The 16,935-nt window shown below is 41.2% G+C and overlaps 1 protein-coding gene across 2 annotated transcripts in view; it reads right to left on the reverse strand.

Annotated features, from left to right (window-relative positions):
* Positions 1–6,527, reverse strand: part of ERICH3 (glutamate rich 3) — a 121,099-nt gene extending 114,572 nt beyond the window's left edge. For both annotated transcript variants that reach the window (XM_037024391.2, XM_037024390.2), the window contains exon 1: positions 6,052–6,527. In XM_037024391.2, the coding sequence (XP_036880286.2) occupies positions 6,052–6,074 (23 nt within the window). In that variant the 5' untranslated portion in view covers positions 6,075–6,527. The remainder of the gene's footprint in view (positions 1–6,051) is intronic.
* Positions 6,528–16,935: the final 10,408 nt, after the last annotated feature.

Raw genomic sequence — 16,935 nt, forward strand, 5'->3', positions numbered from 1 at the left:
TTAATAATTCTTCATTTGCTGAAGTTTGAGAACCATGGAGCTAAGACAAAGCAAAATGCAGCATCTCTACACTCAAATAATTCTCCTTTTAGGGCACAATCCAAGTCTTTTTCAATGCAGTCAGGACCAATACTTGATAATTTAAATAAAAAATTAAGTTAATGAGATAACTACATATAAATACATTTACTTTAAATAGTTCATTTCAGTTGAGAGCATAAATACATGTCTGCTAATTTTTTTCTGTGTAGTGCCAAGGGTTTTACTTTCAATGATGCAACTGATCATTAACTTTGTAAAATACCCATCATATTCATAACATATCACTTGAAATTTTGAGCTTAGGGAAAGGCAACAAAGGCAATTGTAAACCAGTGTGAGTGCTGAATCCTAGATTTATTTTTTTATAAAGTTTACTTCCATCTAATTCGACATTTTATTTTAAAGTGATGGACATTTACACAGACATTCCAAAGTGCCCATTATTCTCAAGAACTTGTGGGAGTTGCTGAGTAAGCTGTTAAGGGAAAGATCTGGCAATTCAATCTACATACTGCTTCTGTATGTAGATTAGTAACTGCAAAATTAGTAACTGAATTTTAAAAGATTATCTCAGTACTATCTCCCAGAATCTGAAATTTTCATTGAAAATGATATTTCTATAAAGTCTTGAAAATACATAAACACCCCAGCTTTTAAAACACATAAATGATCCAGATTGTTTGAGGCTGATTTTAAAATTGAAAATGGTGTCAGAGAAGCTTTATTTTCTCATCTCCCTGAAAAAAATTTTTGTAGTTATTAATAGTCAAAATAAGTTGAGGGAGTTGCCACTTCTCACAGTCAGAGATGCCTTTCTTCATCAGAGACTGAGAAACAACGTGCTATAATAGACTGCATCTGACAGCACCCTAGTCCCTAAACCAGAAGTTTATAAACTGGGATCTCCATACCCCTGGAACACTCAAAGCCTTTCCCAGAGGAACCCAGGTAAAGATAGTTTTAAGGAAATAAATTTCTAGACCCTCAAATTTCCTCTGTGCTCCCTCAAAACTGATCTACCTGAAAATGTGCTTCCCAGTTATGTTAATCCTACTTTCTCTTTTATAAACATCTTTCCATGTTTACCAACGGCACGCCTCTCACCATCTGATGTCTTATTAGGGTGCACTAAACTTAGTAAACATCTAAGACAGAAAGGGACAATTTGAAGTATTGTATAGATGTTGATACAACAAACGGCTTTAATGCCTGGGCAATGAATACAATTCCAAGTAATTTTCAATCCTTTGCTTTCAACAGAATTAATTGTGTTGTCATTTGAAGGATCACTGAAAACAGTTTTTGGTGATATATCACTAAGTAATTTTTGGAGAATAACTGAAGGAATTTAAAGAATTGAGTGACAGTGTATCAAAACCCTTTCCATTCCCATCAACTTAAGTGAACAAGTTTGTTAAGCAAAGGGTAAGACATCCCATCTATTTAAAAAAAAAAGCAGACTCAATAACAAATGATCAGAGAGGAAGTCAAGACAAATGAACCTGTTCAATTCACCATATTTAAGTGGAAACAATTTATTCCTTGAAGTTAAATTGTTAATATTTAACAGAAGGGTGAGTTGAAACTACCCTATTTGAATTAAAATATTTTATGTCTCCAAGTCCAAAATTCTGTGTGACAGATAATTTTGGTGGTGGGAGTGAGTGGTAAGCAACAGACAGTCCAGAATACTACTAAAATCATACAAAGTATTAAACAGTTCGCTAATAAGAAAGGAGAAACATCTACATTACCATACATAATTCTAAATTGTGTATGTGATAAGAAGTTCTCAGATCTAATCTCTCAGCAACTTGAAAATTCAAAACAGTATAATAAAATATAGTCACCATGATACATCCCCATGACTTATTTATTTTATAACTGCAAATTTGTCCCTTTTGACCACCTTCACCCATTTGCCCATCCCCAGCAACTACCAATCAGGTTTCTGTATCTCTGAGTTCAGGTTTTTTTTGTTTTTAGATTCTACATATAAACGAAATCATATGCCATTTGTGGTGATCATTTTGGAGTATACACAAATACTGAATCATTATGTTGTTCACCTAAATCTAATATAATGTTATATGTTAGTTATACGTCAACTTAAAAAGAAGAAAAAATACCATGTTCCATGAAAAGAAAAAAAAAAGGCAGAGACAAAGTGCAATGGACACTGACTGTAAATGACATGGTGGTTTTATAACTTTTTGTCACTTCTGCAAATACATATCCACTATCTAAAAATTGATGATTTTATTTGCAGCAGTTTTTACTCTGCCTTTGATGAAGAAAGACTGAGTTATCAGGGAATCCTAAGGCTGTGTTCTTTCTATATGCACTTCAGTATACAAAATGTCTCTGACTTAACAAAGGTTCAACTTACAATTGTTCAACTTCATAATGGTGTGAAAAGCATATGCACTCAGTAGAAACTATACTTTGAATTTTGATCTTTAGCTGGGCTGGTGATACACAGTACAACAGTGCTTCATGCAGCTGGGCAGTGGCAGTGAGCTGCAGCTCCCAGTGAGCCATGTGATCACAAGGGTACACAATGGATACACTTCACATTCGGCACTCATACAGCCATTGTTTTTCACTTGCAGTACACCATCCAATACATTACACTAGATAGTCAATACTTTATTATAAAAATAGGTTTGTGTTAGATGAGTTTGCCCAACTGTAGGCAAATGTAAGCCTTCTGAACACATTTAAGGTAAGCTAGGCTAAGCCACGATGTTCAGTAGGTTAGGTGTATTAACGCAGTTTTGACTTAAGGTATTTTCAATGCACTATGGGTTTATTGGGAGGTAAACCCATCATAAATCAAGGAAGATCTATACTCTGTCACTACAGAAACACTTCTTTACATTAAAAGAATGTAAATTTATAAGTCTAAACAAAAAATAAATCTTACCCTTGAAACAATCTATCCGAACACATCATGGGCACTTTTGTCTTGTCATAAACTATAATTCTCCCATTCCTCCAGCTCCTCAAGGTGAATTTACAGACAAGTGTGGCTATCTCTACTTTGAGCCAAGCTTATCTTTCACACAGGGAGTCGACTTCACATGGATTCTGTGATGATCCTTTGAAGGAGTTAGAAGAACCATATCATTTTATCTTCAGGCACGACTGCTGGTATAAAATCCCCATCCCATCTCTAGGGTTAGTGCGCAACCCACAAACACACACACAGACAAATAGCAACTCTGGGTGAGATTTAGCCAACTAGGGGGACTATCAATTGAAATTTTCCACTCTAAAACAATTTCATTAGAGATGGCCATGCCAGAAATGGTATTTTATAGTTGAGTTCCCCCAAATTACAATGCACTCCAATTCAAAGTCTATTATAATCTTTAGCAGAAGATTTTAAGACCATTTTTATTTACTCCAGACTCCAAGTGAACTTAGCAAAGGGCTTTTGCAATTTTTACATCAAGTGTTTCATGCTGTAATTAAGTAAGCGGAGGAGCTCAAAAGGAAGCACCAAGAGAAAGCACCAGGGCATCACTCATCGATTGGTGGAATTTTAGGGATTTAAAATTTCTGTTTTATTGTACAACGGCACTTTATTGCCACTTTATTCTTAAAATGTAATAAGTACAAACTGCTTCAGTAATGATGGAAAAGCTTTCTCAGCTTTAATGAAACCTTTTATTTCCTACTGAAACTTTTATTATTTCCAAATGGTAGCATAAGCAAGAAAAATAATCACTACTTACACTGAGGGAAAACTATAGCAATTTGAGTAACTTTTTCCTTGGGTGAATGTTAAGGCATTTAGAGTTTATGTTTACTGATTTCATTTATTCTTGAGGAACTAAAAACAAAAAATATATACATACTATTAAAAATCAGTTTCTAATCATGTATCAAAATACTAGATAGTTATATACAGCTATCACCTGTCAGATGGTGGTCTAATCTGGATAAAAGTTTCCATATACCTAGGGGTCCCACACATCCCAGCTGTTGACCTTGAGAGGCAGTGAGGTTAAGTGCCCAGACTCTAAAGAGAGGCTGCCTGCCTAGGCATTCCACCCTGCCCCCAGTACCTGTGAAACCTCTAGAAGTTTCTCAGTCCTCAGTTCCCCTGTCTGTGAAAATGAGGGTGACTAGAACCTGCCTTGTGAAGTGGGTGGGGAGATTAAATGAGGTATTGCATGGAAAACATTTGACTAGAGACTGGCACATGGAAAGTACTTAATAAATATTTAGCTCTAATATGTGGATGCATCCACCTCTCAACTGGATGCAGTCAGATGATACCATTCCTTCGACAACCACTAATTGAGCTTTATGCAGAACACTGTCTAGGTGAAGAGTGCACGAAGATCAGTAAGACATCATACCTGCTCTTTAGGAATTTACAATGTTAGTGCAAAATGATTGTTGCCATCATAATATCCTCCTTGAAGAACACAATGTAGCCTACTGTTTCGCTAGATAACAAGCTTTCCTTTTACCCCTGTGCTGGAAACTAATGGAACTTCAGAAAAATTTCACTTCAGTTTTTGAAATCTTAATCATGCACAATTTAATAAGTAGCTACAGGTTTTTCCACATTTTAAAACAGATGATTAAATGGTCTAATCAGCTCTAACTCAGCCAAAAACTTGAAAAACACAGGAAGACAACCATGACTGACCATTCATTTTCCCGAATGTGGACATACTGCGAACAGCAGCTGCAGAAAAATAGTGCCATTTACTTCCCACATGACCCACGGCTAACTAAAATTGCACAGGAATTCAGCATCAAAGGGCTGCAATGTCTACACTAAATTCAGTTTGAGATAAAATAAGAAACTTGTTTAGTCAGAGCTGCATCACTTTCCAAAAAGTTCCGAAACCGACTTGCCAGCATGGCACCTTCTATAGGCTTTTAGCTTTTCAAACATTGTGTTGATGTCATTACACTCAAAGCATTCATTAAAATACAAAATCTTTAAGTTTGACTATAAATCTAAAGCACAATGACTAATGTGATTATTTCAGATATCACAAACTCCAAATGATCTTAAATATGTTGTCCTCTGCTAATTCACAGCTCTTGAAAATACGCAATAAATTCAGTTAAAAAGGAAAGCATCTTCAAACTAGTTGCAAGATCAACTAGGATATTATCTTCGTACTAGATGCATCATAACAAAAAAATCTAATATGCATTACATTGTTTAATGCAGGAGGAAATTGGATATTCTGTCTTCCAATAAAAAGATCAAGACATGTATATATATATATACACACACATATATATATGCATACGTATTTTTATACATACATTTTTTTTCTTCAGCAACCAATAATGGCTGTGTTAACTTTCTAGAACAGATTGAATAATTGCCAAGATACTTCTGAGGAGTTGCCCTACCCGAAGCAATGGCAGAGCATGTGTAAACATCCAAGCACGCAACTCCCTCCTTGTCTCCTTCCTTAACTGTGCCAGAACACCTTTCCTGGTCAAAATACTCTCAAAGGAACCTTATGAACCTCTTGAGATTGCGCAGGTCAAAATCCTGAAAAAAGGGTCACCCCTCACAATAATACCTCTCTCAACATTAAATCAACTCAGACCTCATTTGTATACAGGACACCACAGTAAGAATTCATCGCTCAGTCCCAAATCTCCAAACGGATGCAGATTTTGGTGACCTCTGCCTTTGCATTTAAACACATGTCTCACACCACAGGATGCTCTTGATCCCAGCTAACGTCCTGCTTACTGTAGGCATTTTCCACACCAGTTTTTTAATCCTTACAGAATGAAAATTTCAAAAGAAGTGAAAGAAGCGAGTAAGGGGAGGGAGAAGGAAGCCTGGGATTTCTGCCATCCTCAACGCAACCCAGGATCCTATTATTAGTTTCCTCTTCCCCAGCCCCCCTCTGGCTCCGCTCTCGCCCCTTCCCTCAGCAGCAGGAGGGAGGAGGAGGGGCCGCCGGCTGAAGCCGCCACCTGCCGCGGCGTAGGAAAGCTCCAGTTGTCACTTACCCAGCGGAGTGAGAATGGCTCATTTTTGCAGGACCTCTTTGGGCCCCCGCGGCAGGTGCGGAGGCTGGGTGCTTGGGGCCCCGTGGGCGCTGGCGCCGCAACAGGCGCTCTCTTCGCCGGGGGGACTCCGCACTGCGGCCGCCCGTGCGCCTGGCTGCTGGGCTGGGCCGCCGCGGCGCCTGGGCGCTCGGGCTCTCGGTGGCCTTCCCGGCCCCCACCGGCAGGCGGTATCCACAGCCTCCCGGTTGCTAAGGGAGGAGGGAAGGCAAGCGCGGAGGTACTGGAGAAGCCGAGGTGCTGCTGGAACAGAGCCTGTGGGAGCTGGAAGTGAAGCTCAGTCTCCAGCCCTTTTTCTGGGCCCCGATGTGGGAGGAGACCCAGGCCCTTGCCTCTTGCTCTGTTGTTCTGGGTTACAGGTTCCCCAGGCACCTGCAATCTGAAAATGCGAACGCACGCACACATACATGCACGCCTGTTCAGGCTGATGTGCTTCCTGCTAGGCCCCAGGGAAAGGAGGGCTGGGGGTGGCTGAGGCTGAGGTGGCATGAGCAAGGGGCAGCTACATTGTGATGCCTTGGTTTGCAGCTGTTAGCTTCTGGAAGGCAAATTTAAGGGAATGAAAGAAGTCTTTCTCAGTCTGTTTCAGGTTTTGACTTTGTTTCTCTTTCCCAGCCGTTGCAATTGGCTCATTTATTTCTTGGGAAGGCCCCATCCTTGCTGCTAGCCCCCAGCAGACAGGGCTAACAGTTGTAACATTCAGAAGGTGGGAAAGATGCAGTTACTCAGTAAAACATGCTGGAATTGTATGTTTGTACAATGTAATCCAGTATATGGAATCCACACACCTGGATTCCTCCGGATGAGGAAGCCTGGATTTCAATGAGAGGGCCTTGGTGTGCAGAAGTGAAACACTGGATTCAGTTGACCTGTCCCTAGTCCGGTTCTTGCTTTGTTAGGAACAAATTTTGATCTCTGGTCTTAGATTCCTCACATATAAGTCACGAGTTGGACACATGCTTGGTGACTGAGCTCTTCATGGATCTCTATTCTAGCTTAGCCACACTTATAGATGGGAAGGGTGTCACCTCATTCATGGCTTTCTGCTTTCCCACACATCACAAAGGCCCCCTGAACATATCAGAGTCCAGCATCCTTTGCATCACATTCAAGACCCTTCATCATCTGCCCCCAGCATCCTTCACAACCCCAGTGTGACCACTTTCTCTACCTCTGCTTCTGAAAGTCCTAGCAAACCAAACCTTGCACAATCCTGCTAATGGAGGTATACTTCTTCTCTTAACCTGATAAACTATTCATCCCCCAACACTTAGCTTGCATGCTACCTTCTTTGATGTCCCCAGGTGTGTTGCTGCAACCCCTTTCCCCTCTGCCTGGACATACCCATTGTACACTCACTCCTGTACTGCATGTACTGCTGTATGGTTGCCTTTCTACTTGAACTTGAGCTCCTCTTTTTCAGGTGGTACATCTATTTTATTGTTCTGTATTCTCAGAAGCAAACAGTTCACCAAATGTTTGGAGTATAAAGAAAGAAAAATCTCAAAATGATAGCATTTTTACTGAGTACTTTTTAAATGCTCTACTCAGCCTTTTATTGAGCACTTACTGTTCATTATCTCATTTAATCCCCCCTTCTATGAGGCAGGATTTCTCCTCCACTTCCTAGCTATCCAAACTAAGACACAGAGACATAAATTATTTTGTGTGAAGTCTATAATAGCTCCTAAGTGGAAAAACCAGGACTCAAAACCAGGTCTGTGTGATTCCAAAGCCCGTAAGGGTTTTGTAACAATTAAAACATTCCTTTTTCCATAAATCCTGTGAATTGTCACATTAAGTCAAATTTCTATGAGCTTCCTAATCTGAAAGACCAGGGCCTTCCCAGTGATGGGGGTGGAATAGGGTTCTAACTTAGTAGCTTAGATCCTGAGACTGAGGGCTTGGGTTTGCTTTGGGAACCAGAGCGCTAAAGCTCAAGAGAGGCAGAAGTTATCAAAGAAGGAAGATGTGAGATGTGGAAGTGGCATCTTAGGTTAAAGAAGAAAGACCTTTAGATACCTAATCACTGTGCAGCTGGAAATGGAACTTGAGCCAGTTCTGCCATTACGTCTATCCCCACTGACTGGGATTCCCATCTGGGGACGTCCCTAAGGCTCACTGCACGTTGGATATAGATTTCACCTGGATAAAAGTTGGCAGGCAGGGAGGAGGGACTAGGGAGAGACACCATTTGCCCAAGTGCTGCCAGCCCCTAAGGATGATGTAAATAATATAATCTTATATGGGTACTAGTTGTTACATATTAATTCATTTGTGCAAATAGAAAATGGTATTCTCTCAAATGGTGGAATGAGAAAGGAAATTAAGACACACGATTTAGATCCTCTGGATTCTGCAGAAAAGAAACCCTGGCACTCAGTGGACAGTAAAGCACCCTCAGCAGCATGTATTAATTCATAAATGGGGTATGAGTTCTCCACCCCTGTGAGCCACACAATTTCACATCCCTGATGAAAACTGCAAGGAAGCTACTAATTTTCACTTCAGAAAATGCTCACTGTGAAAATGTTTTTGGAATTCACCCAGAAGGAATTTTTATGTTAATTTCTTATATGGTGATAGAGAAAGAGAAAAAGAAAAAAACAAAATCAAACTGTTCAGAGACTGAGTAGTCACTGGAGTCATTTTCATTTTCTCACAGGAAAACAAATCCCCAGACGTCCCCAGTAGTATTGTAAATTTGTAAAGATTGCTGTTTTGTAGAAAGACCTGTGTAGTTGGGGCGTAGGGGCAGGAGATTTATAAAAGTAGAGGGGAAGAAAAAAACAAGGATTACTCCTATGATTAAGGACGTTTTTCTCTCATTTAATAAAGGACACTTCACATTCCATCTTTTGGTTGAGAGGAGGAATCGTGACTGCAGGGTTTGCCCTCTGCACCTGCGCGGGCCTGTGGCCATAGAGAGCTCTTACCCCTGGGCAGAGCGGCTGGTGAGACAGGGACATGAAGAAGTGCTCTGATGTGCCCAAGTTCTGCAGCACTGGTCACAGCAGCATGAAATTTCCTGGCTTTGCGCCTTCAGTGTGTGCTTGGGTCCAACGCAGCAGCTGAGACCACTTCCTCAGCTGTAAGCCAAAAGGGGAGAAAAGCAAAATTGTTAACACTGGGGTTTGCCTGGTCTGGAGAGGCATTTAGCAAGCAGGGAAAAGAAGTCAAGGGGAGAAAATACAGCTTTACTGACTTAGGAGTCAAAGAAATGACAAAGAAAGAGGCAAAGTCTTAAATGGAAGTTACTTACTCATTTCAATTATCCACGATCACAGAAAGTTTGAAATACATACATGCCCTTCATTTTGTAAGGCAGCATGCCTTTGTACTTAGACTGGTGTAGCTATGCATGTAGGATATTGTAAATTGTGAGAATTTTTCTTCAGATGTACTAGCAAGGCCATGTGATAAAGAACTGGTTTAAAGAGAAGGGAGAGGCTCTGGCTCCCCTGTTTTGTCCATATGTAAGTCAAGGACCTGGATTTGAATTGGAATTCTGTCGCCACGTTACTATTCACCAACATGTGGTTCTCCACTTACGGTGACAGGAGAGGCTTTAATGTCTCCATTACCTTGAAGTCAGGTATGGCCTTAGGACTTGTTCAGGCCAATGAAATATGAGTGAAAAATAATGTTATCACTTCTAGATAGAATTTTTCAAAAGCTCCTGCAAGATTCTCCATTTTTCTTCCCCTAGCCACAGTCATCACATTCCAGATGGTGTTTCCACAGCCAGTTTTCGCAAATGAGAACAACATGGAGCAGAGGCCCCTCCACCACCCCAACATACACACACACACAAATCCATGGACAGGAACACCAATGGGGAACAAACCTTTGCCATTTAAAGCCACTGCCATCTGGCGGTGATGGGTTATCACAGCGACGTGGGCTGGTAGGGATTCATGCAGCCATGTAACGGCTATGTGAATTGGGGGAAGCAACTGACAGTCTCCAGCCCTGTTTTCTCATCAGAAGATCAGGAGAGCCTGGGATATAGCAAGCATTCGGAAAGTGGTAACTTCCTCATCCTCACAATATTGACTACACTTTAATAACAACCTACACCATGCCAGCCACTAGCTTCCCTTTACATACATCATCTGTCATTCTCAGGCCAATCTTATAAATCAGGTGTTATTGATCTTTTTATAGATGATGAACTCAAGCCCCAAGAGGTTTACCACCTTAATGAAGGTCAGCCAGCTTGTAAGTGGAAGAACCAGATCTTTCTGACCCAGAGCTCATGCTTTTCTACCACACCTCCTTCCCTTGAAGTAGCTGACTCATCTCTACGTTAGTGAGAATTGTTACAGTTATTAGGAATTAAGATCATCTTAACATTAAAGAAACAAATAAAATGGAAAATTTTAGAATTTTAAATCATCATCAGCATCTTTCTTCCTGAATGCCTTGGTTTTAATGAGTCCAGCGAAAGCCATACTCAGCAAGTCCTAATCTGGGGTTGCCAACCCCTAAGGGTTTATTAAAGTATTAATATGGATTTGTAATTATTCTCGGGATTTCCACAGGTCTAGAAGAAATAACATATTTACAGACAGGAAGATGGCCTAAGCTAAATAAAAATGTTTTCATTTTTTGTTTTTTTTATCAGAATTTATAATAAGTCATCTCATTGTGGTTCATTTGTATATTGGTACAAATATACTTTGGTACATTTATGATGATTTTTTTTAAGTACACAAGGAACTCTTCATTATAAAAATGTTGTTAAATGCTACTATGTACCAAATCTCAAAATGGGAAGGACAAGCCTAAATTTATCTTTTTCTCACTCTTGACAATTTAGCCCCTAATAATCAGTCCAGAGAGGTGCTGGGAAATGGCGCAGCAGGACATATAGATGGCAACCAGGGGAGAGTGGCCACAGGGCGCTGGAAGAGGGAGCAGCCAGGGAATGAATTCAGAGGAACCCACAAGAGAAGTAATGCGTCTAGTTAATTCGATAAAAGAAAAGCTGATGGATGAAATGAAAGTGACAGAATCAAAGTAACCTTGCCATTTTGGGGAACATGAGCAAGACACCTAGAATTTGGGGGATGATAATCTCACAGAAAATGGTAAGAGACTTTTGTAGGAAATGTGGGTCAAAATGGAAAGAGAGTCAAATTGGTGTTCTGTGGCCATGCCATCCTCTACCTCCCCTTGATGGGAATCTGCCACTCATTTTCAGACTGACTAAGTTAAACGCACTTCAGTCGTCCCCAGAGCAAACACAGCCATTAGGGGTGTTTCAAAGAGATCTTTGGTTCAGGTTTCTGGAGGACAGTGATAGGCCTTGTCATCAAAGCAAATAAGAAATGCTATTATAGTAATGTAATGACAATTTTTAAAATTACTGAATACATGCTATGTGCCAGGCTCTGTCTAAATGCTTTAAATGTTTTGTCTCATCTTATGCTCAAATACTATTATTTCCCCTTTTTACAGAGGAAGTCTCTGAGACGCAGGGAATTGAAGTATTGCCCTGGAGTCATATGCTTGTAAATGGTAACACTTCCTTGACAAAGGCACTCAGCCCCTGTGTTATACTGTCCCCTGCAGGTAGCTTGGGTCGAGCAAAACCACACATTGAGAGTGTCATCAAGAAGGCAGGAAGTGCTTTTATTTACGAAGTGCTTCCACAGGGTAACTACACATACATATTATCTCATTAAATCCTCATAATTCTGAGGGGCAGGAATGGGGATATATTCTTATCTCATGGTACAGATGAGAAAATTGAGGTTAGAGAGATTCATGGGTTGACGAACTAAGTAAGTAAGGGGAGACACAAACCCAGGCATTCTAAGTCCGTATGTAATGAGGCTGCCTCTGTAGCAGGCAGATTCTGATTTAACCTCAAACAAATTACGTGCCTGTATAAAAGGTCAAGATATCTGACTGAATTGCAGCTTGAGAAATACCTGGATGGTTGCTTGGAAACTCAATATAAGGCAATTTTGAGATCAAATGTGATCTCAAAACTGTAAGATCTGTGTGATACTGGTTTACATTCTCAGATGTACATGTTCTGTATTTTCTACTGATCTGATCACATCTGGATCACTGAGCTTACATGAGTTATATCTCAAGATCCCTTTTAGTCACTGCAAGGCCTTGGAGGTGTGTTCTCAAAGTCCCCTTCATTTAGTTTAAGGTAAAGGGAAAGAACTCCTTCTCATCGATGGTAGGTAGGTGTGGGAACAGGGAGAAATTGATATGTTTATAGCTCTATCCAGTGAAATCCTTAGCGTCTTCCTACAATGAATTGTTTTCTTTCTTATATCCTGGTGGTGAGTGGTAGGCTAACACATATCCTGCATGTGCATCCAACACTTCTCTCTGGTAAGTGTCTGGACTTCCGCACAGGGTCACACAGACCATGCACAGCATGCACAGCTCCGTGGTGTACTGCTCGCATAGACCATAATGTGAATGGCGCCCCCTGCAGCTGTGCAATGTGGCAGCCCCATTGGTACCTATTGTTTTATTCTTCTGCCTATGGGACCTCTGCTGAGATTAAGATAGAAAAAGCCTGTTTCACTTACCTCTGGGTAATCTAAAATAAAAGACTTGCATTTTAAAAACTGGTATCAAGTATAAGTTTATTAAAATGTGAGTACTCTGACTACGCAGATGGACAGTGACTGTGAAAGGGTATGCAGGGGGGACTTGGTGAAAGGGGGAACCTAGTAAACATAATTTTCTTTCTGTAATTGTAGATTAATGATACCAAAATTAAAAAAAAATTTTTTTTAATGTGAGTACTCTGGAAACCATGTCATAGAAGGAACCACTGAAGTAACTGATGATGTCTGAATAAACATGATAGGATTATGGATAGTATCAGTGTCATCAAATATTTGACAGAATTTTATACAGAAGAGAGAAGAGACTGAAAATTTTCATGGGAGAAAATTAGAAGAATAAGATATAAGATGATTTTTGACTAAGTAAAAGAAAGAACTTTCCAGAACCAAACAACAATTAGAAAACTTATTGCAACAACCTATGAATAAGAGCACACTTTACACCCATATTATAGAGGACATGTCCAAAAATAGAATGAGCAATGTTTGATAGTAAAGAGCTCATTATCTCTAAAAATGATCAAGAAAGGGAATCACACATGTTCTAGAGGAGATCTTCACATAGAGTTATAATCTACTAATGAATTGTAAGGCTTCTAGGAAATTCTAACTGTGATTGTATGATAGTAGAGACTATGACAATGCCCATGAACCTCCAACAGATCTGGATAAAGGAAATCCTTTTATCCCGGAAGAGGGTTGAGGCCTTATGTATAAGGTGCTTGATTCATCTCTTGCATGTAACAATTTCAGTTTCTGTCAGGTCTTATGTTGCTAAGCAAACAGAGAGTACATGGTTTAGCAAAGGACCTGTTTTATTTATTCTCTCCTTTCGGACCCAAGAATCATAGTTTGAAAAGGGAGTGAAAATAGTAACGAAGAGCCTAATGCTGCTCTGTATATTAATGAGTTCTGCCACCTCCACTGTGAGAGGTGTCTGATCCAGAATGTTTTTATTCCTCCTTATTGTCTTAAACCAGGAGTCAAAAACCCAAAAGAGGAAGAAAAAAATATATGACACTAGGACTGACAGGCCTGTGGCAGATGAGACCACATGGCCAGTCTGAAAGGCCCATCCTAAGAGGTAGCTGCTCCTGGGATCAGCTGTTTGCTGCTGTCTTGTGATATAATGAGTTATAAGAAATATGTATTTGTTCATTCAGATGACCAAATATGTATTTCTCAGATATATTTGTTCTTCATCCAAAGTTTCTGAAAACCCTTCAGAACCATTAAGGTGAAATGCGTGTCTTGCTTATATTAACGGAGAGACTCGGACCCCACACAAGGGCAGGGTGGCTGCCTTGATCGGGTGGTGGGAGCTCTCAGCACCCAGCACCCAGACCTCGGGAGGAGGCAGCACAAAGGGGCTGGAGGCTGAGGCAGCCAATGGCCAAAGGTTAGTCAGTCATGACTAGGCGACGGAGCCCTCACAAAATCCCCAGAGAAGTGCGTTTTGTGCTCTCTCCCTCTCTTGCTCTCTTGCATCCTGCTTCTTAGTCAGAGACAGCGTCCACACTTGGGAACCAAGAAGGTTCCGATGTGCCGCCCAGCCGGGCCCCAAGCTCCACTAGGATAGAAGCTGCTTTATTTGGGTCCTTCATCTGCCTATTAACTTGTATCCTTTATGGTACCCTTTCTAAAATTGGTAAATCTAAGTGTTTTCCTGAGGTCTGTGAGCTGCTCTAGCCAATTAACTGAGCCTAAGGGGGAGGTCACTGGAAGCTCCGAATCTGTAGCTGGTCACTCAGAAGCACAGGTAACTGCCTGAGCTTGTGCCTGGCATCTGAAGTAGGGGGTGGAGGGGAGTCTGGTGCTGCCTCCAGGCAGAGAGTGCCAGCGTCAGCATTGAGCGAGCTCTCAGACACCCAGCTGGTCTTTGAAAATCACTCGAGGCTGTGTATGAGAATACCTGCCCCGCCACACACGTCAGAATCGGGTCTGGGAACCCAAATCCAAACGAACTTCTAGAAATGTCTTGTAGAACTGCAGTGTCATATTTTCCCAAAGAAGCTGAAAAGCCAGATGTTTTTGGTGAAGTCTTCTAACGTTTAGAACCTATGCAGGCCAAATGAAAAGTACCGGTGCTTGGAATTCTGCTCACTGGCCTCCAGTCTCTGCCTACAGGTCGGAACTGTACTGTCTCTGGAAAGGTAGGCCTGTTCTTCAGAGAAGGGTGGGTGGGAACCCCAAGCACATGTTTATGTCTCCAAGTGAGCCAGCAGATATCTATTGGGGAATTGAAGATAGAGAAAGGTATGAACAACAGTACAGGTGGGGAGATGTAAAGAGGGCTGGAATAATGTGAGTGCCATGCACCTCAGGACAGTGTGCTGCAGGACCTCAAGGACTAGAGGCTGCCCTGCATCCTGCTGGGGCTCCTGGATGTTCCCTTCCCAACCGAGCCACCCCCTGTGGGTAGAGAGTAACTCTTTCCCAAAGGGTAAATGAAAATTCTCAAGGCCAAGTTTGAAGAGAAAGGCATCTAAGGAAGAAGCAGAGATCTAAGGAAGTTCTTCAAAGATAGAAACCAGGGGTGCCCTCCAGAAGTCCCTCGTGAAAGCTTGAATTCCTTGGGTATATTATCCTCAGGCTGGGGGAGAGTCATTTTTGCTGTGCATGTGTGTGTGTCTTTTTCCCATGGGTATCACATTTCAGTACAGAGCGCCTCTGACCGCAGCCCTGTTTTTAGATGTAAGCTCCAATAGCTCATTCATATAGATCTTAGTTTTGATTTTGGTTAAACCACAGGGTACTAGGAGAACCAACAGGCGCAGAATAATTCTGTTTCCCTGTGTGGAGGAATGTGTTTAAAAAGAATAAATGGAGAAATAACAGAGTTTGAGGTAGGATTAGATTATAAAGATAATGGATATAATAGACTGACATTATAATAATCCATTTTATAATCATGTGCATTTGCGAAAATTATAGATGAGACTCAGAGAAGCAGTCTTTATGATTTTCTAGATTGAGAAGAAATGTGAAGAGTGGTATCAGGGTTTACTTTCTTTCATAAGGGTTGTTTTTTAATCATTTAGCTAATGCTGGACACACTCAGCTACTCATAGAAATCCATCAACATGGAGAGTCAGCCACAAGACGACACAGCCAGTCATGTCAGGCCAGATGGCGTCCAGCCTGAGTGGCACCCTGCACAAATGGGTGTCAAACAAGGTCATCAATAGGCCCTAAGCCATTCGGCTTTGCCTGTGCAGGGATGGTCAATGATGCAACCAGATCATGAACACCTGGGAAGATCATGATAACCAGGATGAACACCTCTGCTTATCCTCCCCAGAGCGCTTGGTCTTATCAGGCGGCTGGCCTCCACTAATGTCTTTGGGGCAGGGCAGCCCTGAGCACTTAGCACTAATGACTATGAACTGGAGGGTCGTAAACCAGAGGGTATACCTCCAGTTGCCAATCATTCCTCAAATCTGGCACCCCTGCATTGACAGTTACCTGAATAACACACAGGAATGTTTGTAGTTGCCCCAGGCAGATCAGACAAGCAACCAAAAATCACCATCAATGACATGGAGCTGAAAAGCCGTATCCAAGTCCCACTGCCTACAGAGTCTGCGAATGACAGATCCTCTGCCTGCATTCCTGCGGTTCTTTGAGTAACCAGCAGTAGTGCAGCTTGTTATCAGAACGAGGAGTAACAACCTGTATTAATAAACCCAGCTTTTTTGGAGGAACTTGACAGATAGGATTTGTGGTAATAAAGCATCTGATTACAGACAAAGACCAAAGTGCAAGGCTGCACTGCTGTCCCGTCTCCCTTATAGATGTGAAGTTCAGTGCATTACCATTACCTCCTGGAATAACACTAATCCCACTCTTCACAAACGGCAAATGACAGAACTGGGAAGCTTGTCAGGGTATAGAGCTGCTAACCAGCAGCTGATGTAATAGTGCACCTGACTGTTTAGTAACTGGCAATGGTTTCAGTTCAACAGCCATGGAGGAATAATGATGTGTAGAAGTACACTAGAAAATCTATGGAAGTTATAATCCGTTGCAAGGCACTAGTCTTCTGATGGTGTTTGTATGATACCAGACCAAACATCTATAAATCCTTGAGGATGAAAAGTTTAGTTTCCTGCACTATTTGGGTTTCTTGTTGCCACAAATACCTCACATATAATCTGTATAAAAGCTAAGGACGAATAAAAGGATCTGAGGACATACATTGCTACAGGTTCACTGTCAGCAC

This window comes from Manis javanica, chromosome 4 (genome assembly GCF_040802235.1).
Source record: "Manis javanica isolate MJ-LG chromosome 4, MJ_LKY, whole genome shotgun sequence".
Classification (NCBI taxonomy): Eukaryota; Metazoa; Chordata; class Mammalia; order Pholidota; family Manidae; genus Manis; species Manis javanica.